At 39.7% G+C, this 26044-nt stretch overlaps 1 protein-coding gene across 1 annotated transcript in view; it reads left to right on the plus strand.

Moving 5' to 3' along the window:
- The window catches only part of NME7 (NME/NM23 family member 7), a 98630-nt gene that overhangs the window by 34666 nt on the left and 37920 nt on the right, over positions 1-26044 (plus strand). Inside the window, exons 6-10 of the mRNA XM_069867827.1 lie at positions 776-983; positions 4410-4515; positions 19666-19730; positions 20560-20628; positions 23571-23672. Of these exons, the coding sequence (XP_069723928.1) occupies positions 776-983; positions 4410-4515; positions 19666-19730; positions 20560-20628; positions 23571-23672 (550 nt within the window). The remainder of the gene's footprint in view (positions 1-775; positions 984-4409; positions 4516-19665; positions 19731-20559; positions 20629-23570; positions 23673-26044) is intronic.

Raw genomic sequence — 26044 nt, forward strand, 5'->3', positions numbered from 1 at the left:
GCCTTGTGGCATGAATGGTTTGTAAAGCTATAGAATTGTAGTTATGGTATTTTGTTTTGTTTAGTTTTTAAAAAGAACATTTGGGTTTCCAGTTTTGGATGATTGTTTTCTATGTGAGTAAGGTGGTCAGGACAAGGGGCAGGTTGCTCCTCACAATCTCTTCTTACTCAGATCCATCCCATTCAAATAAGTTGACCTACACTCATGTCAGGAGTGGTTAACTTTGCAGTTAAATCCCCTCTACCCTGCAAACTTTCGAAGTCTTGCTTTTCCCTTCTCTCCCACTTTGGATTTTCACTGGGAACGGTCCACTGGAGAGATCCATGGGGCAGTGGAGCACTCCATCCTGACAGAAATGCAGAAGTTTTGTCAGTGAGAAACACGCATGGGGCATTTTTGAGGATCCTGAAATCCTGCTGTGGAGAAGAGACGTGCTTAGGAATTATTTCTGTCAGACAAATGGTTGGCAGGGAGGGTCTCTTCCACCATTGCCAGCACTGATCTTTTTAAAGTATTTTCAAAGAAAAATCTAGCATCCAACACGGTAGCTTGAGTGAGTTTTTATTATCTGGTTCTTTTTCTATAAACATAATAAGAAAGGAGTGTACACGTATGACCTGGTTCAACCTCCTACTCAAAGCAGAGCCAACTTCACAGTTAGATCAGGTTGCTCAAGGCCTTGCTGAGTTGTGTTTTGAGCATCTCCACTGTGTCACATGTTTTAACTAGTTTTACTTTGGAGTGTGGATCACCATGTGCTGTTTCCATTTTGCAGTGAGCTTATCCAGTTTATAACAAGTGGTCCCATTGTTGCTATGGAAATCTTAGGATGTGATGCAGTTTGTAAATGGAAGACATTACTGGGTCCATCGAACTCTGCAGCTGCTCAAACTGAGGCACCAGGCAGCATTAGAGCAAAATTTGGGTGTGATGGCCTAAGAAATGCAGCTCATGGACCAGATTCGGTTGCTTCAGCTGCTCAAGTAAGTTTTTGACTGTGTTTGTTGACTGTTTATTTTTGCTTTATCTGATAACAGCTGGGTCAGAATTCCTCATTTTTTTCCCACTTGAGTTTAGAACCAGTTTAGATATTCTTCGTGGATCCTTTTTTAGCATCGAAAAACACATTGTCTGAAAACAGAAACCTTGGTTCTGTCTGCCACAAAGGGGAACCTTGGGTACTTTGATCAGGAGAGCATGCCTAGTCATTTTTAATGTCTCTGTACATCTCAAACATTGAGTTAAATGCATAGTCTGTATAATCTACTTATAGCCTACTAAAGTTGGTCATAAAAAGAAAGGGATTAAATGATTAAATCCTTCTGTGCCCTCCTGTGTTTCACTTATCTGTTCTCCTACACAGTCCTCACTAGTCCTCTGCTTTCAGCCTACTTTCTTCTGCTGTTATCGTTCAGAATGAGTAATTATGAAAGCAAGTCACTTTGTATTGCTTTGTGTTTTGAGCGGTAATATAGTGGGCCTGGCTTCGAGGTATTCAGTTCTATTTCGCTTTGTTTGATATGTCTTTCCTTAGTGCTAAGAGAAAGCTCTGGGACTGAGCGATAAATATTACTTAGCATTTTTACAGAACCAAGGTGACTATTTATTTGACTTATTGTGGGGTAGATATACTGATAAATGATGGCAAGAAAGAAGTTTACATCATGATTGATAAATATTGTGCTGTGGTATCTTAGCACTAGACCAGCGGGGAAAAGATAGCAGTCATTGTCTACTCAATCCTAGTCATTGCACTGTTTAAATTAGGACGGCTTCAGTAGCACAGCTGGAGAGAGACCTGCCCTGGAATACCTAATAAGCTGCCAAGCACTGCATACTAGAAAATGTATGTTGAACTTATATCCTGGTGGTGAGGGCAGAGCTGGTCGGCCTCTTCTCCTAGCTGGCTGTTAGGCTGCATGGTGCAGCAAGCTGACCCCATCCCTGGAGGTGTTCAAGGCCAGGTTGGATGGGGCCTTGGGCAGCCTGATCTAGTGGGAGGTGTCCCTGCCCATGGCAGGGGGGTTGGAACTGGATGGTCTTTAAGGTCCCTTCCAACCCAAACTATTCTATGATTCTATGACTGCAAAGCGTGAGTGGTTTTGTGCTGGTCAAATACTTATCTCACTTATCTGCCAGGCGACTAGATCTTCTCTGTGTGCCTCTGGTTTTGACAAGAAATCATATGCTCGACCTGAAGCACTTTTTCTGCCATCATACTTGATGAAGACGGTACATAGTCAGAAAGAGTCTGGATGAAATGGGAGTTTTCTGATGAAAGAGAATTTTAGTCAGAAAAGTCTTTGTAGTTCTGGTTAAATATCTAGGTGTCTTCATATGTGAGGGTGCGAGTTTCTCTTTGTTCCTGTATACTGCCTTGACAGCTGTTTCGGCTTTTGAACCAAGAGTGTAGGAAAGAGTATTTATCAGCGTAAAATTTTGATTAGAAGCATAGGTATATATTTGGCTTAATTTTGCTGTTCTTCTTGCGTTTCATTATTTTTGAAATGCCCTTTGAAGGCCCCATTCAGCTTCTGTGTTTTTATGACTGTGAGATTGTTTTGTTGAACTTCTGCAGGTGTGTTCATCTTTTGTGCTGTTACTGATACCGATCTTCAATAAAGCAACCAAAATTATGAATTTAATACCCCTGTGCCTGTTTTAATTTAGTAGGCCCCAGTATAATATGGCTGCATAGCAGTTGCCATAGAAACTAGTCAGCTGCACCTTGCAGAAGGTTTGCTGAAAAGAAAGACATATAAGATAAAGGGACTTAAAACAAACTCTTCTGAAGGAAAACTGAAGTCCCAAACACATCTAATGAATGGATTGTAAGCTGAACAGTTAGAGTGGAAGACTGCATTGTTCTTTTGGGTACTAAATCGCAAGTGAATTACAGCTCTGGTATACTCTAAGCTGATGTCTCTCTACAGGCTAAATTTTGGAATTTCTTTAGAATAGGAATAAAGGGAAAGGAAAGAATTTTCTTTTCAAGGCTTCACTGGTTTGGCATTTAATTTTCCTAGTTCTTCAACATTATTTAGTTACTTTCCTTTTATGAGTTTTAATGCATAAAACCAAGTGTTAAGTATTGCAAATATTTTGGTGCCTTTTTCTGACTGCTTCTTTTAGAGTAAACAGTTAATGGAGTGGGATGCATGCAGCATTTTATCAGTAGAAGAATGTAGGAAATGAACTGTTTTGTTTTGGATGTGCCCACCTAAAATGTCAAGTATTTACTAGGAGAAAAATAAACCGCATTTTCCCTTCTATTGAAAGATCCATTAGGTTGAATTGTATAACTGTTCAAGTAAGGAGTGCCATGAGATAAGGACTGGGAGACAGCTAAGTCTATTCCATCTGAATTGAGCAAGTAAATTAAATGAGACAATTCCAGGAAATGGCCTTTAGCACTACGACTGTTACACAGGGAAAAATCAGATAGATTTGATAGTAATATTTCCAGGATATTTTTATTTCCCTGAAATAGAAATGTATCAACTCTCTTACTGAATTTGATCAGTAGGTCTGAAATGGAATCTGTTTTTTGAGCATTTGACCAACACTAACTGGCAAATTGTGTAACAAATGTAAATAAATGGCATGGGAAACGTGTGAAGCTGGCGGTGAAGAATGGAAAAGTATCACTGAGGAGAGAAGGGAAAGAAGACTGGCTGTCAAGCTCATGCCAGCATAGTTTAAGACTCGACCTATATGATACCCGTATAGTGATGATAAAAAGAAAAGAGGTGATTGGAGGCAAAGAGGTTCTTTTAAATCATCCCAGAAATTAGAGCAACTGAGTTCATCAGCTTCAATTAAATAAGATAAAAATAATAATAAGGTCAATAAGGCATGAGGAGTGAGTCAGCAATTTTAGACAAAGTTTAGTTGTTGAAGACAAAAGGAAAAAGATTGTAAACAAATTGGATGGAGCCCAGTTTCGTTTATGAAAAGAAAACATACTGAGAAATGGACGATAGTTGCTTTTTTTTGCTCATATAGTAGGAAAGATGATGTGAAAAGAGGGAAGATAAAATATTGGTATACAGGAGTGGCTTTGGGAAAGATATTGAGGAAAGAGAGAGAATTCAGAAAGCTGGGAACCCCTTCTATCGTGCTAGGAGCATTTAGAATGCTTAGAATCGAGGGTGATTACTATGCTGAACTGAAAAGAAAGACATTGCAAGAAATATTCAAGTCGTGTATTTATGATTGCAGCAGTGGTGCCAGAGAGGGAAAGATATATTTGAGAGAATATTATAGGGAAGAAGTATTTTTAGCGCAAAACTCTGTAATTAAGGTTTATCTTTTGTGACTATGGATACTAAAGATGTTGTTACTTATGATAAAAGCTGATGTATACAGGTAGATCAAACTCAAATGTATTCAATTACAATTGTTTTCAGGAGCTGGAGTTGTTCTTTCCTTCCAGCGGAGGTCGCGGACCAGTCAACAGTGCAAAACTCACAAACTGCACTTGTTGCATTATTAAGCCTCATGCAGTTTATGAAGGTAAGCAATCCAGGAAGTGGAGGTGAAACCAATGCGCGCTTCATTGTGTCTATGATCATTCCTGTATGCTTTTTTTGTGAGAACGAGGCAAGATTCACAGTTTATATTCCATAGTACATGCAGAAGTACACAAACACCTTGTCTTTCCTACACCTTTACTATTTCTGCAGTTCAGTTCCGTGAAGCATGCGTTGTGTGCGTTCCATGTGGATACTTGTTAGTTTCAGAATAAGAAGTGAGAGGTGGAAAAAACGAACGATATAAATGTACATGGATTTGATGAATCTTATTGTGACAGCTTACCATGCCCTTGTTCCTGTCTGCCCACCACGCTCATCTGTGGGAGATTAGCATCCTCACAGTGGAGTGAAAACGGGACACTTGACCATATTGCAGGGCCTTCTACTCATGCAGAAACACATTATGTTAAAACTACTCACAAAGGGAGATTTGTGCTGATATGAGTCTGAATGCAGTGGGTATGGAAAGTAGGAAAGGCTTATTTACTCTGTCAAGGTGAGCCAAAGACATAAAGCATTTGTTGGACTCCTTGATGCTTTCTCTGCTGGAGAATGCCCTGTGAGCTCACCATATGAGTACTGGAAGTGTTTAATGCCCAACTATTACCATGCAAAAGTAATCTCACTTTTGTGTCCTGTACTTAGATACAGGACCATGTGTCAGAGCAGTGAGTGCAGTAAAATATTTTGACTCTGGCACTGCAACAGTATTTTTGCATGCAGAATAAATACCGCCATGTGAGAGCATTGAGATTTTTCTTAGTAAGATGCAAAGCACACTGCAACGTTTTAATCACTTCTCTGTAGATAGCTGAAATGGAAACAACAGAAGTGGCCATAGCAGTTTCCAGGCCTTTCACACTTCAAGTGGGATGTCTAGAGAGCTTGCTGAAAAAAAATGGCTTTCACAGGAAAGAGTCTCGCAGTCACTGCTGATAATATGCCTGTTATCTCTTTGAGACCTTTATCTGCTGCTGATAAGTCTGCCACACAGCAAAGACAGATTGGCGTTCCTTTTACAGAAATATGGGCAGCAGCTGGGACTATGATCTTGCCTAGCTAAATGTTTGCAGAGGACAAACTTTTCCATGGCAGGGTTGTTAGGGTCCGTAATTTGACTGTCGGTAGAGCAAAGTGGATGGCTTGGGCTGTGCTTTCTTATACTTAAGATATTTCTATTACATATGGGGTCTTAGACTCTCAGTGAACTCAGGCTGTCCCTTACTACTTCTGATCTTCTTAATTTCTGTAGGTTTTGTAGCACCCTATCTGTTGCTTTCTTTTTTCTTGAACTTCTCAGATTTTTTTATCAATCACCAACTTCTGAATTTCTCAGAATTTTATTTTTATCAGTCTCCAAAGGCCAAATCCTGGCCCTCTTTGCCCCCTTCCTGCCATGAGTGTGAATGTCTGCGTGAGGTGGGGTTGGTAAGAGAGAAAAAGCTACAGGTGCAGATAAAAAGAAAATGTAAGTGCACACCCAGCTTTGCAATGTGAGCACTAGAAAGACTGGATTAAAGTTGAGCTTAATACCCACTTTATAGTTCCTTTTCTCACACCATAGAGGGTTGGAAATGCAAACCGCAGCTGCCAAACAGCAACTAAATTTGAAAGGCAAAGTGTACCTTGTGTGAGTGTTCTCCATCTGTACAGCTTTGATTACTGCCCTCAACCGAGGAATAAATCAAAACTGTATTTTCTTTTTTAAGTTAACTAAGCATTTTATCAATTTTAAATTGATGTCAAGAATAATGGAATTCAGGGACTGGCTATGCTTTTACCTTTCTAAGCTCTGTTGTTCCAGACTGTTTTCTCCAATGTTACTTTGAATGTTTCAAAAGCAACAGGTGCGGCATCCTTTAAAGATATTATGAGACTGGGGAGGTCTTGTAGAGCTTTCCAGAAGTCTGGTTTCTGATACAGTTAGAGGAGACAGAAATCCCTCTTCACAGGCACTGCAGGAACTCTCCAGCATCAACCCAATGGGCCAGGAGTGTCACAGGGGAGAGGATTTGGCTTTCTTAGCCCATCCTCTTCTGTCTTGCTTAGTCTTTCTCGTGTTCTTTTTCAGCCTTTTTTTGTGAGTAACAACAAAAATATCACTGAGGGGCATCTCTTTCGGTACATTTGGTCTTCTTATAAAGCACTTTGTGTTGTCACAGTTGGAAGAACCATGCACAACAGAGTAGAGAGCTCTGTGCTAGCTTTATGACAGTTTTTGGAGGTCTTAATTCTGAAATGTCTCTCTTATGATTACACTGCCTGTTTTAAAGTTGAAGGAATACAGCCTTTGCCTAGATTTTAAAGCTTTTGAAGTTTTGAGCATACTGTGTATCCAGTGACAGGCTATCTTTACAGAAATGCCACCATTCCTCCTTCCCCATGTGGACAGTTTTGGAATCAGGGAATGGCATGCTGGAAAGGTTTGGGGAGACAAACAGTCTGCTCAGGGGAATTCCCAGCTACTTAACTGAAATGGGCAGACAAGAAGGGAGAAGCCTGGCTTTAGGGATTAGAAAGCACAGAAAGTAACAGTGAAGCAGGTTGGCCCCATGGGATTGTGGATCCATAGGTAGAAGGTTTGAGAAAGGAAAGGCCGACCTATTTGGGTTTAGCAATCCGCAACAGATCAGAGAGACCCTGTGCATTTCATCTCCCTTTTAATGCTGTTAGCAACTGTGTTCAGTGATACTTGAGACATTCTGGTTATACCAGCAACATGTCCTGTATCTCAGTTGAAGTAGGTGCTATAGCAACCCTTTAGTAAGCAACCTTTTGGCAAAACTGCATGTAGGAGACTGTGTGGTCTTAAAAATAAGCAACTTGCATACCCCCAGCAGAAGTGCTTCTAGCTGTGGCTGTCTGTCCTGCTGCGGGGAGAATTTAAGTGGAAACACAGCAGCTGGAGAGGAAAGAAAATCTTGTGTGGTCACCAGTGTGAGAAGATGGTTTGGCAGAGGCACGGAGAGGAATTTATGTGGGTCAGAGCAGCAGAGCCTCGTATGCATTGCAGATTTGAATTGTGCTCCACAAGTTTTCAGTATGAATTATCTGAAAATAAACGCTTTCCCCCTTTCCTATGCACGGCTGAGGCTTTAAACTTGATTATCTAATTGTCATGAACATAATTGCTCATTACACGTGTTCAATTACGTGAAGTTTCACTTACATGCTTGAGCTTATACAGACCTTTAGCCTTTATATCTGCAGAAACACTTGACCAAATTTGTGATTTGAATTTTGCTTTCTGGTCGTTTTTCCCAGTGTTTCTTTTGCCTCCAGAGTCCATTGCATAAGTGATTCTTAGAAGGGAAATTTTTCTGTTTTTGCGTTCTCTAAGATCATCTGCTTTAACCACAGCTTTAAGGTAGGAAGGTTTTCAGCAAGTTTACCTTGCTATTAGAAGGCTGGATCTAATCTCTATCTTACACTGTTTAACTCTCAGACAGAGTCCTTTCTTAGAAACCGACTTTGATTACCAGAGGGTATATAGGTTTCCCATCCAGTGACAAAGCAGTGGAAAATCACTGTTGATTTTACTTCTGGTCTTGCTGACCCTCTCCTGATGGGCATACTGAAACATCTGTTGCTAGGCAGCCGCTGCAGCACAGACCGACCACCTGCAGCAGGACCTGGTGCAGCACTCATGCACGTGGTAAGTCCTGTAAGCGGGAGTACAAACAGCATCTGCCAGCCTGCAGAGAAACCCTGGGGCCTGATGAAGGGTGTTAGGGGAGTTATGTGAAGTTTAACTTCAGCTGTCAAGTCTGTTGGGAGTGCTGGAGGGCTGATATTGCCAGCCCTCTAGGAATACGTATCATACCTGCCTCTTAAAGAAGTAAGGCAATAGCTGTTTTGTCAGTCTGTTGTCAGCATAACATCTTCTGTGGGGGAGCAAAGATGGGAAATCAACTGGGAGGGCCATGAAGGCAACATAGCCCAGTGCTCAGACTAGACAACTTTAGTTTGTTCTCTAGGGGCTCCTCGTGTTGGAGATGAAGCACTTCCCTGGCTGGCTGGAAAGTCAGTAGCAGTGAGGCGGTTGTATTTTAACTCTGAAGAGGGTTTGGAAGAGCGGTCCACTTCCTCTTTCCTGGAAGCTGAAAGAGTGTAAAAGCAACTTGATGCTACTCCATGCACACTTCTTCTGACCAGGCGTGTGCCAGGGACGCACAATGTGGTTTGACTCCTCTAGAATCTGCTGCTTTTGTCAGTGTCTTTTTGCCTCCTCCTTCTCTTATCCTGAGACCAGTTTTCAGTTGAGGGGGATTTTAACTGGCAAGCACAGCTCTTCAGCATGTTGATTAGGCTTGTAGACCTTAATTACCAGGGCTTCTGGTAATTAAGATACAAGGTCACAGTTGCAATCATTTAGACATTCTCCTTTTGTAATTCTCCTCATGTTATTAGGTGTGAGCAGTAGTGTTCAGAAGCCAAAATTGTAAATGCATCATATTGGAAGAACTGCAGTTTAATGCCCTGAGGCCAGTTATGACTCGACTATTTTGTTGGCAGAAACAGCACCTTGTAGATCCCTGGGTGGGATTAACTTTAATGTATGTGTAGTTCAGTCACGTTTGCTGTTGGAATTAGAATTTGGTATTTAATGAGTGGTTTAAAATTTCTTTGATGTGGCTTTTACTTAATTCCTTTCAAAAACATGAAGGGAAAAAATGACGTAAGTAATGACGATTGGGCTATAAAGGCGGAGGTCAGAAGTTTGTTATATTTCACATTTTGTACTTAGGTTACAGCACAGAGCTTGAGAGGTGAAATCCTGTCTTCCTTTTCCTCCCAAGCTGAGACATGAGTTTTCCTAAAGCAGGAGTTTTGTCAAAAAAGAAATTTCGGGCTAGAACTGTGCTAGGAACTTGAAAAGCAAAACGGCTAGTCAGGAATTTGTTGCACCTGATGCAAACTGAAAAGCCTGCCTAGAGGCAAGGAAGCCTCTATGGCCTTGAGGGCTCCTGTATGAAAGACTGGGACCCAGACAGGTTTGTCCTCTTTGTGTGTGTTAAGCGTAAGATTTTATTCTAGCGTTGCTTTTAAGTTAAACTCTCATTCCTATTTTGTAATAATAATAATAATAATTTGTAGTGCTGTCTTCCACATAATTCTTCAACTAAAATTTAAGTCATAGAAAACAAAAGCAGCAGGACTGGGTTCTTCCGAAGTGGAAAAGACATTATGTGAAATTGTGGGTTTAGGCCTGTTCTGAGTAGATGATAGTAAATCCTAGAGAGCACTCCTATCTTAACTTAATACTGCTTTAGAAATTCATAGACCTTTATATTGATAATAAAATGCTGCATGACAGATAACCATAAGCACCATATTTGCTTAGTTATGCAAAGACTTAGGAAGATTTTATTAAGAGTAGCTCCTTGCTCCAGACACAAACCTATCTCTGACAAAAAGAATACCAAGGACCATAATTGAGGCTCAGGCAGGGTTCGCTTATCTCAAATGAAGTTGTGTTACAAAAGAGAGAGGGGAGAGGACTAAAATCCAACATTTTAACATTTAATAGCTTATAAATCTGACTGCAAACAACTGAAGAGCTGTTCCTGACATGCCATATACTTGTTGCTCTTTGAAAGAGAGAAGACATCACTGTGAAAATGTCCAATTGACCTCTGTAGTGTGCTAAGTATAGTTACATGTATGTAGTTAGGAAAAGATATAAAGTGGAAAAGAAGAAGATGGGATAGAAGAGGGGCAAATCTGTCCTCTTTCTTGGGACTAGGTATTTATCTCATATCAAGATGGTTTGTATATGTTAGATAAGGTTTTTTAAAAATCGTAAGCAAAATCTGGAAATTGATATTTTTTTTTTCACCCTGAGTTTTTAGATGTAAGCTTGAGTAACTCATTATTTTGATTTTCAGGAAACTTAGAAGCAGAACAAGGTTTTCAGAAAGCTGTTTTCTCATACTTGAGAAAAAATGAGGAAATTGGTTTTCTCATAAATAATCTGAAACTATGTATCTTCTCTTGGTGAATCATAATAGAAAGGTGAAATGCAGATGCTGTGAAATTCACCTCACCTCAGACAGAACATTTCTTTTTATCTTGTCTGCAAGGTTGAGTGCAAAGGGGCATCAGCGATAGCCTTGATACACTTAACTGTTAGAAGTCAGGAAGGAACTATCTGAAGGTAGAATCTGGAAATGGAAAAAAAAAGTGGGATGAACACAAATCTGTGCAGATGCTTCAAAGAAGTACAGTATCGTCTGAGGTGTGACCTCTGGATATTCGCACATGCAATACAGAATTGTAGAATCATAGAATGGTTTGGGTTGGAAGAGACCTTAAAGATAATCCAGTTCCAACACCCCTGCCATGGGCAGGGGCACCTCCCACCAGACTAGGCTGCTCTAAGTCCTATCCAACCTGGCATTGAACACCTCCAGGGATGGGGCAGCCACAGCTTCCTTGGGCAACCTATGCCAGTGTCTCACCACCCTCATCACGAAGAATTTCTTCCCAATGTCTAATCTAAATCTTCTCCTCTCCAATTTAAAGCCATTCCCCTCGTCCTATGACTACATGCCCTTGTAAAAAGTCCCTCCTCAGCTTTCTTGTGGGCCAGTCTTAGTGCTGCAATCATGTGAAAACTACCACTAGACTTTCAGATTCAGATGGGTTTTTTTGCAGATGAATTTGCCCAGGCAGAAGACATATTTATGCAAAATTAAATGCGTTTTGCTTCTTATGTTTTCCTTGAATATATTATATATAGGGTGTTGAAATGTTTGGTAGTGTCTGGTGATGCTGGATTTTTGTGTGTTTGGTTTTATTCTCTTTAGAGAACCTAGGAGAAAGTGATTAATACAAATGCAACCTACAGAATCACAGAATCACAGAATAACCAGGTTGGAAAAGACCCACCGGATCACCGAGTCCAACCGTTCCTACCAAACACTAAACCACCCTCAGCACCTCCCTCAGCACCTCGTCCACCCGTGCCTTAAACACCTCCAGGGAAGGTGACTCAACCACCTCCCTGGGCAGCCTGTTCCAGTGCCCAATGACCCTTTCTGTAAAGAATTTTTTCCTAACGTCTAGCCTAAACCTCCCCTGGCGGAGCTTGAGGCCATTCCCTCTTGTCCTGTCCCCTGTCACTTGGGAGAAGAGGCCAGCACCCTCCTCTCTACAACGTCCTTTCAGGTAGTTGTAGAGAGCAATGAGGTCACCCCTCAGCCTCCTCTTCTCCAGGCTAAACAACCCCAGCTCTCTCAGCCGCTCCTCATAAGGCCTGTTCTCCAGCCCTTTCACCAGCTTTGTTGCTCTTCTCTGGACTCGCTCCAGAGCCTCAACATCCTTCTTGTGGTGAGGGGCCCAGAACTGAACACAGGACTCAAGGAGCGGTCTCACCAGTGCCGAGTACAGTGGGAGGATAACCTCCCTGGACCTGCTGGTCACGCCGTTTCTGATACAAGCCAAGATGCCATTGGCCTTCTTGGCCACCTGGGCACACTGCTGGCTACGTTACCACTCTATCACTATTTTTTGGAAGAAGAATTAATTCCATGAGAAGAGTAGTGCATCCACTTCCATATGTGTTTTAAATTCCTTACTGTGGCTGTAGTGATAGATATTCCTTGCTTGGGAAGTTTGATTTTGAAACCAAGCCTATGTTGTTTGTTTGGTTATTTCTTGCATAAAGTTTTAGCAGCTTGGCATTAGCTTCCCAAGTAAAACTGACTTTGGATTTCAGTGGCAAGCGTGGAAGTGACATTTATTTTTTTGAAGTATGAAAAATCTATTTGATGTTTGAATTGGTTAAGATAGAGGGGGAGGTGAACTGAATCTAGAAATCCTTTCTGACAGTTTGAGACTGGAAGGAAGAGGAGGAGACATACTTCAGACAAACAAAAGAAAACAGATCAAATGGCACAGCCAGTCTTTACTGAAGCTTCTGAGTATCTACTACTACTGGAAAGAGTGTATTTCCCAATAGTGTTCAGTAGACATACAATAGTAGTGCTCCTGTTGCTGAAAATCATCTCTGTGCAGGGACAATAGCATTATCATTAAAAAAGACAACCTCAATGTATTAGGAATTAGTGTTTTATTTTATCTTCATTCAGGGATTTTCATTCTTAAACATTTAGAGAAAAGTTAATTCTAAGAATGGTCCAGGAAATTTCAGGCTAATGAAATTTCTTTCATACCGAGGAAACTGGTGCATAGAGCGTCTAAAATTTCATTCAAACCACTTCTATAGTGATGATATGATGGACATTTACGAGCATGTCTTTTTTTGAATGGAAATAGACTTTAAGTATGGTTTCCATAAAGGTAGGTAAACCAGAGCCAGATACTCTAATTTCACCTGAATATCAGTGTCTTTGTCGAAGTCCCTTGCTGTTAGGAAACCAAAATTTTCCTTTATTGAAGTAGTTTGTGTGTTTAGATCTCTACAACACAGGCATCTGCATAGCTTTGAATTGTTTCCTGAACATAGCTTTAGATAATTCCCTTTAAATTTTCCTGAACATGAGCACATCAGATTAAAAGGATTTTATAATCAAAATCTTGTCACTCATCCTTGGGTCAGTTCTTGTCAGTATTGTCATTAATAACTCGGATGGAGAGGACACAGAGTGTGCTTGCAGTGTTTGCAGATGGTACCAAGCGCCTACTGTAGTTTTGGAGGATGTGGTTAGAATTCAGCACATCCCTGATGAATTGCAGAAATGGAGCAAGTGGAGAAGATGAGAAACTGAGTGTAAATGACTGCATAGTACTGCCATGGAGGAGGGAAAATAAATGCATAAATATAAAATACAGAAGAACTGGCAGGCTATCAGTGAAAAGTCTGTAGAGAAACAGAATAGTGATCTATCCTAAGCACAATCAGTGTTCACAATGTTGGACACACTTCATTTAAGTTTCTTTTCAGTAATTAATTCTGCTCAATGCTGGTGAGAACGCGACTTGTATGCCATGTCCAGTTTCTGCATCTGCTGTTTGAAAAGTAACATAATCAACTGAGAGCAAAAAGTATGAGATCTAGCCAATAAAAACTTGATGAAAACTTGAAGGGTTTCATCTGTTTAACCTGAGGTCGAGAAGACAGGGATATACAGCTTTCTATGTGTAAATCTGGAAAACATATGCATATATATGCATATCTGAAGCCACCTGATCTGTTCATCCTGGAGAAGGGACTGAGGGGAGACCTCATTGCAGTTCACTGCTTCCTTACAAGGGGAGGAGGAGGAACATGTGCTGATCTCTTCTCTCTGGTGACCAATGATAGGACCTGAGAAAAAGGCAGGAAGATGTGCTAGGGAGGTTTAGGTTGGATATTAGGAAAAAATTCTTCACTCAGAGGGTTGTAGAGCTCTAGAACAGCTCCCCAGGGAAGCAGTCACAGCACCACGCCTGACAATATTCAAGGATCATTTGAACAACACCCTCAGACACATGGTGTGAGTGTTGGGGCTGTCCTGTGCAGGGACAGGATTTGGACTCAATGACCCTTGTGGGTCCCTTCCAACTCAAGTCATTCTATGATTCTGTGATTTACTAGTTTAGGTGAAGGTATCTAATTATTAAGGAAAACTTCAAGTTCTATCACTGGTCTGATATCTGGCGATGTAATAGAGCCTTTGTTACCAGAAGCTTTTAAGAACGTTTTGGAAAAGTTTAAAAAATGCACCCATGTACAGTCTAACTTCACTGTTATCTTGGAGCAAACAATAAATATGTTGAAGTCTTTTCTTTTACTGCCCTTTTCAAATCAGAACATAAGGAGAGGGGCAAAGTATTGGTCTGAAAACAGCCAAGAGTCAGAATGTAGGAATATGTGATACTCTTTGTCAAGTTGAATATAAATGAAAGAGCTTACTGTATATTTACTATTGATCTAGGATAGTGAGTTGGCTAACCTTCCACAGGAAGTGGAATATAAAATTAGTAAAGGCTGGAGTACATTATAGGGTATCTCCTGAGGGCTTTAACCTTCAGAGTTAAGTAAATTGACAGTGCAATAGTAGATTAAAATTATTGTTTATAATTATGGGCAAATGCACACTATAAGGCATAATTTTAACCATTTTGACTCTTTAACTGTAACCATTCATGAAAAGTCCCATGCAGAATGTTCAGTAGGAATAACCAGAAACAAAAAAGATATATTAAGAAACATATGATTTGTTTGAATTATAGTACTGAATGGCATCATATAATCCAGTTGTATGACTTTGACTAAAATATCATGCTTAGTTTTGTTCATACTTGAGAAATAAGCAAAAGTAAATAATCATAGCCATAGAAACATTCTCCTAGCCAGAGTGATTGACCATAATCTTCTCTAAAGAAATAATCAGAGTGGATGTGATAAAGAAATACAAAATAATGAACATCTTGAAAGAAAGACATAAAAAGAAAATCAAATTGGATATTTCTTTGTAAGCTTTCACTTAACACAAGAAGGAAGAAAGAAAGACAGAAACCTAAGCCTTTCAGTTTTTTTGTAAATACACAGCCATCATTTTGATTCAGCATAACTGTAGCAGTATTGATTTTTCCTACTTAATCATTCTTTCTTCCTCAAATTCCCTTCTCAAATGGTACGCACTACACAGCAAATCTGCTGGATACATTCTGTAGCCTGGCTGCAATCTTTGACTTGAATGACTCTTCCTATCTGTTCCCATGCAAGACTTGCCAGAGTACTTTTTTTTTCCTGCAGATTTTAATGATTTTGTGTCTTAATGCCCTGTCTGACATTAACAAATATGGTCTTGCCTTGTTTGTAGTCGTTCAGAAAGCTGCAGTGGTGTTTAAGCCTTTGAACTTTCACCTCCTTTGAATCTTTCTGTTGGTTCCCATTCTTGTGGAAGGTGCCCCTGCCCATGGCAGGGGCACTGGAAACAGATGATCTTTAAGATCCTTTCTGACACAAAACATTCTAGGATTCTATGATTCTCAGTTGCATCAAATGCTCAGCCATTTTGGTTTCAAGGTCTCCTAAGATTTACTGTCTGTATGCATGATTTTTCCTCTGCTAGCAAAATGCTGGTTTCTGTTCTCTGGGAAAGCAGTGGTGACATCTTTTGCCTTCACCTTTTTTTAGTATTTTCAAATGAATATTGTTTGTAATGATTTTTGTCAGCGCTGCAGTGCTGGTGGAGTTCTCCACAAATATCTGTAAAGCTGCCCTGCCCTTCAGACTTCTTAAGGTCCTCCTTTAATACAATGCCTAGAGGGAATGGTAGAAAAACTTGGATTCTATCACTATAAACAATATTCTCTCATCATTTCCTCATGTGTTCCTCTGTATCTTCTGTCTATATCCACTTGTCTTCCCCTCCTCTCTTCCCTAGGTTAGACTGGGTAGATTTTGGGCTCCCCTTCTCTCTTCTGGCCCAATGCGTGTCACACAGGAGACGCTCTGTCCCTCTGTGACTCATTTCTTGCTGCTCCAGAGAACAAATGCAAGAAATGACTGGATATCTTTATTTCATACAGTACACAGCAAACCAGGGAGATCAATAGCTTCAGATTACCGCTATGGCCAGACTTCTGGGGAGCCTCTAGAAATGGTTTATTTTTGTTGCATAGAAAAAATGTCTAGAGTAGTGTTATTTCTAAGTAGAGAAAGCAAAAGCAAGAGATAGGTAAGCCTTGTTCTTCAGGTGACAGGTTGACCAGCTGCTGAGAAGAAATCTGCTTTTCAAGAACATCTGTCACTTTGTTACTGCACAGTGTTTTGCAATGTTATCTGAATCAAAGATTAGTGAGAACTTCAACTGAAACGCTTGGCAGGAGGACCCAGATCGGAGTCCCATTTTGTCCTCTTTTGAAATTCTAAAAGGTCTTTGGGAGTCAAGCCTGATTGTGATTCTCTGGAGTTCTGTGACAGGACCTTTAACGCTTGAGAATAAGGAATCAGATAATTTCGTTATACTGTGAAGCAAAATTGCATTTTAAAGTGTTAAAAATAGATGTGAAATGAAGTTGCTACTTATAGTTAGTGCTACTTTAAGCATCTGGTAGCAGCTGATTCTACAAATATGTTACTGGCCTAGGTGGATCATTGATCTGATTAGTTACAGCAGTTTGTGTGTTCTTGTCAAAAAACCTGTTGTTGTTTCAAAGGAATTATTTTTAATTATTGGAAAGGTATTTTAAAAATAACATAAAATTTGAGATGAGGAAGCTGATTCTTGACTTGCTTTGAAGGCAAGCGGCTGTCTGGCCTGATAAGCTTTTAGTGGTGGAATGGTTAAATTGAGAAACAGGCCAAGAACAAAGAAAAGATCGTAACATTCCTAGTTGTGGGGCTGGTGGTTCATAGGACTGGCAGGTCCCAGTAACACTGTTGTTGTGTCCCATTACTTAAAGTGCTGTTAGGTTAAATGTGACTTTCATGAACTGTTTTATTTTATCCCAATCCATAATTCAGCTTGTCTTCCCTGCTACCTTTCTGGTTCTTAATGAAATACCATTTTCATTGTAGCACAATTGGGTGTTGTAGAGCAACAAATTGTAGAAGATCGATGTAATTGAGGAGGTCTTGGTGCCATATAATTATATCTGATTAAAAATACATTGGAAGATTATTTGCCTTCTATTAGGTGTGTAGTAACATAATGCTGCCTAGGAGACAGAAGACGTGCATGCTTTGGCTTGCTCTCTCTCTCTCTTACTCTCATACTTGTTAGGATTAGTATTAAATTCCCTGAGTTGCATTTAGGAGTACTTGTGATTCTTTTGTGCTTTGTGACTGAAAATTCATCATAACTGGTGCCTAATCTCCAGCTTTGATTTGGTTCTTACTGTAATCACATTTTAAACATGCACTGGCCCTGTTTGAAGGGTCCTTAAAAAGTTGTTTTTTCACTACAGATCTGGATTTTGAAGTTGAAAACAAATTGTTGAAAGCTGCTGAAATGGCACTCTATCTAATTAATTCTTTCTTGCCTCAGCCTTATCTGCTCACAAAGGAGAGGACACGTCCCAATTCAGTCATGCAACTGTTGGAAAGCCTGAAATAACGTCCCAAGCTGAGCCTTAGCTTCCATTCTTCTGTTGCTTAGGGATTGCCTCTGTACTTTTTGTTTCTATTTTGGTTCAGGTAGAATTTGAAAGGAAAGTGTCCCTAGGAGAAGTGCTACATGTATTGCCTAAACTGGGGCAAGGGAGACCAAGTCACTGGATTTCTAGATCTGTGCTGCCACTGGCAACTTGCTTATCCTCCTGTGCCTCAATTCCCACATCTGGGAAGTGGAGGTACCATCCTACTTCGTATGTAAATGAAATCTCATGCCTTTTTCTCAGTGCACTTTGAATTTTTTTGGCAAGACATCTATCTATTCATAATTGTGACAATAATTCCTTTAGTTATGCCTTTTGGGTGTTGCAGTTGTAGGCAACCTGCCTGGAGCAACAAGATGCTCTGTTGTTCTTATTCCTGAGTTCACTCTCATTCATACAATGCAGAGGAAGATCTTCATAGGTTTATCACAATTAATTGTTAAATCAATCTTGTATTAAAGACCTTTGTGCAAAATACATTTCTACTTTGATTCCTGTCATTAAAGGGGCCTGTCTTCTCTCTGCAAAGAAGAAAAGTCTTAATGATTTTAGTAGAAAAGCAGCCCAGAAAGCTGAACATTTGAGTTCCCCTTTGTTTCCCTAAAACATTGATTTTACTTATAGCTTGTAAAACTGGTGAGGAAAAAAATTCTGTGAAAAGCAGATTTCCGTAATACCCCAGAGCCTGATAGCTGATGAGTATTTTAATTAGAAGCTTGCCAGCAGTAAAGGCCTGTGCGAATGGCCCATGTTTGACTGATGCAGCGTAAAATGGAGATCTGTCAGGCAAAGCAGCTTTGTCATACCAAGGTAGCCTTGTCCCTGCAAGTGGTGGTTGCCATTTGTCTGCGGTTGCCCTTTCTTTGTCGTTCTTAGTTTCTGGTGGAGCAGTGGTTGTTGACTGGAGTATTGGCTCTGAAGTTTGAGAATGAGGAAATGTTGATGCTCTGACATAGTTTACTTATTCATTTATTTCCTGATTGATCCCCAGCCAGTCACTTATCTCTTTATAAACTGGCCATTCGTCTCTGGAGTCAAGACTGTAGGCTGGCTGCCTCACTGGAACCCGCACAGAAGTTTCTGAGCTGCTCAGCTTTTCCGGCAGTGTTGACAAAAAGAAACTGAGTGTCTGATTGTTTTTCTCTGACGTGGTCTTGTGTTTCCTGGGCAAACCTGCCCAAGTCTCTTTGTTTTGCTGTAGCAATTATTTTTTTTTTACCTTGAAAAGAAGGGTAAATATATTTTCCTGGTTTCACAGAAGTGTAACAATGATGCTTTTATCTGCGCTAATAAGTCATGGTGTAAACAGCCTAAGTAGGACAGGAGCTGCACCTACCTCCACATGTTTCTGCATTCTGCAAACCCAAAGAGATGTATGGACTGAGTATGTACTAAAATCTTGGGTTTTCCTTTTAGTAGTTTGAAGATTTTTGGAAGAAGTATGCACTGTTTTATACGTGAAAGTTTTTCTGCATAAACCTTAATGTGAAAATATGGTGGGGGATACTTCAGGGACAATTTTTTTTTTAATTTTCATTTGTAAATACAATTTTTCAAAGCTCTCCAACTCTCTGTCTCGTTTACTCAGACCTTCCACTGACCTTTAAATGTGGTAGGAAGCTTGCCAATCCTATGCCACAGTTATTGTCAGACTGGGTACAATTCAGTTCTTGAGCATGCTAGAACCTAGATACTAGATTTGTGTTATTTTCATCTACTAAATTTATGCAGTGCTACAAAGTCCTGCAATTTACAGACTTGTTAATAGAAGGATTTAGTGACCAGAAGTCAAATTCTGCTGTTGTCAGTCATTATAAGGCTTCAGTAATTATGGGGTTTTTTTGGGTAGAGATTCTTTTCAACAACTGCATGCAATTTAGTTGTTTGAAACCATCAACACTAGACTTTAGATAGAACATCAAGTATGTGAACTCAGCTCTGCTCTCTTCTTCCTCTCACAGTGTTACACAAGCACTTTTTATTTGGTTTGAAAATAAGTGGTATATTGGCATAAATACCTGCCAGTTGTAAACTCTACTTTTTAAATTTGATTACTGTCTTTTATGTGTTTCTTCAGGACTAGCTGGAAAGATTATAAAAGCCATCATCAATGAAGGATTTCAGATCTCAGCTTTGCAGATGGTAGGTTCCTTTCTGTGTATGTTTTTCTGATAAACAGAAGTTGGGTAAGTGCTGTATGCATTTTACAGCCATGCACAGGTGTCTTTCTGCAGTATAAAACCCTTGAGCAGACTGTGTAGCAACGTTTAGGGGTCAGCATTGTCTTTGTGATATTTGTGTTTTATTATTTGATTGATCACATTATCTGTTTATCGTTGCTGGGTGATCTTGAGGCAAGCCACTCTCTCTGTCTCAGTTTCCCTATAGTTAGAAGGGAGATAATGATACCTGTCTCTTCTGGAGCAATTTGGGATATTTTTACAAAATATACTAGCTAAGATTAGAGAAATTATTGTTAATATCCTTCCTTAATTGATTTTAGGGAAAGGTTTTTAAAGATACTTAAGGGATTTTGACACTCTGATCACCCTTAGCAGTTAAAGGAAGTTGGCACAGATATTGTTCCTAAGAATAGTCCTACAAGTCCTGCCCTTTGATTTTTGTGAAAGTCTCAAGGTCTGAAATCCCCCTGTGACTCATATCCCCACCACAAATGAAGAGTACCCCCTATGCAACAACATACAACAAACAGATCCTCTTGCATTTCTTTGTGGCATCAGCCAACAATACATTGTCTACTTTTATTTAAAGTGGAAGAAGATACTGTGTGCTATGTTGCCTATGGCATCTTTGGCTATGTTTTGACTAACTTCACGTTGCGACTGTAAAGCCTTCCTTTCACCTAGTAAAACTTAGAAGAGTATTCTGAATGTTTCCTGGTTAAGAAGGGATGTCTATTTTGTTGCAGTTGTTGCTTAAGGCAGACTGGCTAACATTTTTGTTTTCTTAGTTCAACATGGAGCGTGCAAATGTGGAAGAATTTTATGAGGTTTACAAAGGTGTCGTTGATGAATACACGGTAAGCATAACTTTCAGAAAAAGCTGTTTAAAAATAAAATACGATTACATGAGGAAGTGGTCACATCTTTCATTTTTTTTGGATTGTGATAGGATTTCTTTTAGGAACCTGGTATTGACCAGTTCTAGCTTGTTCTCACATGAACTCATCCTGAAAATTGTGCTATCTCTAACTCCAGACAGTTACTAATATTACTGTGATAATGACATTTTTTTTTCTTCCCCCACCCCCCCACCTTTTATGATTGTTTAGTATGACTTCCTTCAACGGGCTCTGTAAATTTGTCTTTAAATAGGTTAGGAGTACTTTTAATTCACTCTCAGACTGGGGAATAGTCTTTAAATTTTCTCTGATAGCACCACTTTTACAAGGACCAAAGGAAGATTGGACAGGCAGACTTGTAGGTACATGGCAGAATTCAAATATATTAACATCTGACAAGTATTTCAGGGCCCAAAGAATCCTGTGGTACTGCAAAATTCTCTGCTTTGAACCAAACTGGAAATTCTCTGCCATCTTCTCCTGCAGCAATTTTGTACGATCTCTGACCTCTGATAAGCTGCAAACTTTAGTTACATAGTTTAATTGGAGAATTACTCAGAAGGGAAGGTGACATTTAAACAGGGTAAGTCAATAAAGAAGATACATTTTAGATGGGATTTGAAGAAAAGTGTGAATCTAAGGCTCTGTCCTGCAAGCCATATGTGCTGGATGCACTCACTCAGTTGAAATTAAGTGAAATTAATATCTCTGTACACTCAAGATATCTGTGGAACGGGAAGATGTGGGAAAGCTAATCATGATGGTAAAGGCATCCAAGAAAGGCACATATGGGAACAGCAACAGATATTGTCAGTGCAGGCCAAATAGGAAGATGTATATTGCGAAACAGGATATTGAAGAAGGAATATGACCTCTTATATCTGTGACTCAGAACCATCTGTTTTGATCTGAGTTTTATTTATCATTCCAAAGTATCTCAGCACAGAAGACACTTGGCATCCAGAAATCATTTTCAAAAACTATTCCTATTTCTTCTGGTTACCCTTTGTCAGTCAGATAAAGGCCTGACATCGTATATAAAGCACTTCATCATGAAAAGAGAAAGCTGAACAATTACCCAAAATTTTAGCTCTGTTGGTATCTCTTGCATGGAATTTTGCGCACCATTGATTAGGTTTTGTGCTATTTTGTTTTATATTTCCTACTGTGGCCAGAAGAGAAAGCAGGGAAAAAAGAAAAAGGAGGGACATTATTTTGGGTCAGTTTAGAATCCACTTTGTTTATCAAAAGTGCTAGAGCTTGATCCAGCTCCAGGAATGGTTTTGGTTGACCACAAACCATACTATTTGGTGAATAAACTGTTTGCTAAAGAAAAGTTGATTTAGCTGTGACTAGGAGGCTTACCAGTGAAACCGTGTCTGCTATTTAAATTGGTCTTTGGACTTGGTGAAGCTAAATAAGCTAGACCACGCTTGTCTCACATGGTCCCATGTGTCTCTGTGCTGTAGTTGATGGCAGCTGATCTTCAATCCTCAGCTTTGTGTTGTAGAGAATGAGTTAGGAGTAACTTTGCTGAGGTTGTTTGCTGTTGCTGGTGGGATGTCAGTGATGATACAAGAAAAACCAGTTTGCAGGGAGGAATAGACTTCAGAGTGGGGAAATAAAGGGCGTGCTCTCAGTGTGGAATCTGTTATGAAGATACCGGGTCTTTGCAACAATGCGGCATTACTTGAAGTCTTTATGTATTTAGCTTCCATCAAAGTTCATAAAAAATAGAGAAAGACTTAATCTTTCTTTCCTACTTCTTTTTTGCCCACTCTGGATGCTTTTGTTCTTTGCCATAGCTCATCCCTGTCTTGCCCATGGCTAGTGGGTTATGACTGCAGTACCTTGCTTGTTCTTTCGTATCCTCTCTTATGTCCTGTTGATGTTTTCACCTTTCCTCATTGATTTTGATTCTTATAATTTTCCTGATTTGTTTAAAACTTGTCTGCTCAAATTTCTAGACAAGTATGCAATTATAAGAGCATGCTTTAAAAAAGGATGTCAGGCTAGCACATCAAAATAGGTTCTTTCTGCTTGTGAAACCTATACTTCTAATTAACAAACTTCAACTTGGCACTAATACCCAGAGTTAATTTAAGCTTTTGAAAACTAAGACCCATCTTCATCACCCACTCAGAACGCGTGATGTCTCTTTACTCTTCAGGAGGCTCCAGGGAAACAGGGATTTTGGTGTAACTGTGATTTGGGTAACAGTACATCACAAGAGTGTAGCCAGATTAAGGTCCCTTACCCTAACAGGTTGTGCCACAGGGCTCTGTCAGTTCTCTTCTATTGGCTTGTGTGTTTCTGCTTTTGTCACAATACATGAGGAAAAGACAGTGAGAACCAAAAGCCCAAGAGACATTTTAATGACTTGAAGCCATCAAATGTGTTTATATTTGGAAGCAAATACAGTCTGTGTACTGTGCTCCCTGTAGGGAATACTGCAAAGTACATTGCTGCCTGTGGAATGGGCTGAACATAGTGTGGGATTTTTTTAAGGCCTATACCCAGCAAAGTGTGTTCCATGGATTCAGCCTAGTTTGACAGGTTGTGGCATACTTCTGTGAAATCCAAGTCCAGAGCAGTAAAGATGTACCTGCAAAAGAATGTGAAGTATTGTGCATGCTGTTGCATGCGATTTGGTATCCTGGTGAAACTGAATCTCCAATGTATCTCTGTCTCCACCTTCTAAACCAAGTAGCAGAATGGAAAATGTTTATTCTCTTGTGAAGGCTAATGACATCTTTGTTTCATGCCTTTGATTTCCTAAATGCACCAATATTTCTTAATTGTTCCTGTTGTGTAAATTTGAGTCTGGTTTTGGGGAGGAATGCAACCATGACTAATGCCTGAAGAAGCTCAGATTTGTTTCTGTTTTTTTTCTCTTCCAGGACATGGTTACAGAGTTGTGTTCAGGCCCTTGCATAGCAATGGAGATTATACAACCTGAGCCTCCAAAAGTGTTCAGAGACTTCTGTGGTCCTTCTGACCCTGTAAGTATGTGCTTGAGGGATAACTAATGATTAAAAGGTTGATGTGCTGTCTATGTGAATTAAAATATCACAGTGCAGTAGCCCCCTTGTACCTGCTGCGTTCATTGAAAGCATGTGAGCATTATCTCATTATGGAGGTCAAATGTTAGCCTTAGTGGACCAACTTGTAAATCCTCTAGCAACTCTTCTGATCTTACTTAAACTAGATGATAAAACATTGTGATGATATTTATGTAAAAGAAAAGCTATCTAGGCAAAACATCTCAGTTGAAGATTCATCGATATTCTAACACATGACGTCAGAGCGCTGGAACATATAGTTATTGCTTGTGCACGCCAGTATAAATCTAATGTTGGTCCACTGCAGTCTGTGGCATTTTCCTAAGGTGAAACTGTAAGAGGAGGATTGGTTCCTTTGTTTTTTAGAAGGAAGCAAACAAAAAAGGGGTGTAAAAATTCTCCTATCTGTTTGCTATGCTAATGCTTCTAGCTTTTATGTCTCATTTCTAGAATAACTAATCGGATATGTGTGATACTGTGTGCAATTTGGAGACAAGCAGAAGTGCTGTCTCAAGAGGTTTGTAGTTTTTCGCTATACAGTGAAGGCTACTGTACCACACAGGAGCTGTGAGGATGAGCTCAAGATGGAGGCAATGAGATCAGGGTTTGTGTGGTTTTTGGTTTTGTTTTGATGTTTTACTTGCAGACTGAGTGGGTTTACCAGTTTCCATGGAAAATATTCATACAGAATAATATTTGAAGAGGAGAACAAGTTGTTTGGGATATATTTTTCTTCAGATCCAGAATTTTCATTACAGAAAGCACAAGTTACAGGCATTATTCACGCCTTTTCTCCCTAATTCTGTTGGCATTCAAATGTTTCTTTACTGGGTTAGCATCTTGTAAGAAGCGCATAACCTGTTTATCTGGCTTAGTTTTAACTGCAGGATCATATATCAGCGGTAGTGTACACTATGTGGGGGGTTCAGTTTTGTTTCACATTCCGTGTTTTAGGTTTCTGATCTTTAAAACTTTCAAAGATCCTATTGTTTTATTTCGACCTATTATATACTTTTCATGTTTCTGCTTGTTTAATGCCTCATATGTTAAAATATGCTTGCAAACATCACAGCTGCTTTAGGTTGTTAAAGACAAGTGTGCCTATACAAGCAGAATTTCTCTATTTTCCCTTACTGCATCACATGAAAAGCTCTGTCATAGCTATACAACATGTGTGTGACCAAAGGAACTGTCAGTGAGCTGAGGAACTGAGGGGTGTATAAACTGATGGCTTCTCTGGGTGACACAAGAAAGCAGCAAAAGAGGAAACTAAATTCCTGTCTCCTAGATCTCTTGCTAGTGACCTACCTATGCTGTTTGTGTTTCCCCTGTAATGATTAACTGTGTGACCCATGAGTGAGAATAAGCACCTGCCTGCTTCTAGTGGAAGCAGTTGACTGTAAGTTTTGGACACTGACTTCATAGCAGTTGTGCTGATGGTATGTTTGGAAGACAGGCAGCTGCATTATGTATTTGTATACTGTTTTCTGTAGGAATTTCAAATGAATTGATTCTTCAGGCACTTAAAGCATATGTACAGTAACTAAAGATGCTCTCAAAAGCAATCTTTGCCTGAAATTTGTGTGTGTCTTCCGATAGCATTTGTATATTGTCCTTGAGGAAGAAGGGACTAAGTTATCTCAGTGGTCTTTTGCCATTCCCGGCTGGCATTGCCAGAGAAGCTCACAACTGAGCTTTGCGATTACAGTATCTGTCTCAAATAGGGATAGCAAAAACCAGAACAGCAGTTTAATTATCTAGCAAGGTTATATGCAGACCATGGACTTGATATTTTAGTGGTTAATGTAAATCTAAATGCCAAGCAAATAGTGCATTTTCATTGAGAGATCTGAATCTCTCTGTAACTTGTTTGTTTGTTTATATATGCTAGATCCTGATGTGTGTACAGTCTGTTTATAAAACACAGGTGAAAAGCAAGCTTACTAGAAAATGTACCTGATTGGGTCACTTTGGCTCTTGTTAAATAGTACCCTCTTTGGCAAGTAGTCCCATTGAAATGACTGTGATTACTCCCAAAGCAAGGGGCTGTTTGAAGTGAGTAAAGGTGTTGGAATTTGACTTATACAATGAATCTCTTCCAATCATGTGCACTTGTTAATTATAACTTAGATACACAGCAAATGTAGTAATTACTTTGTGGTAAGCCAGATATCTAAACTGGGTAGGAATGTTAACAGCCTTTTCAGTCTGGTTTTGATTTTGCAGGGAGACAGTTGGGGCTCATGACAATGCAAGGCATCTGAAAAAGAAGTGATACAAATTTTCACAGATTGAAGCGAGAAACCATTTGG

This window comes from Phaenicophaeus curvirostris, chromosome 1, assembly GCF_032191515.1.
Source record: "Phaenicophaeus curvirostris isolate KB17595 chromosome 1, BPBGC_Pcur_1.0, whole genome shotgun sequence".
NCBI classification, from domain to species: domain Eukaryota; kingdom Metazoa; phylum Chordata; class Aves; order Cuculiformes; family Cuculidae; genus Phaenicophaeus; species Phaenicophaeus curvirostris.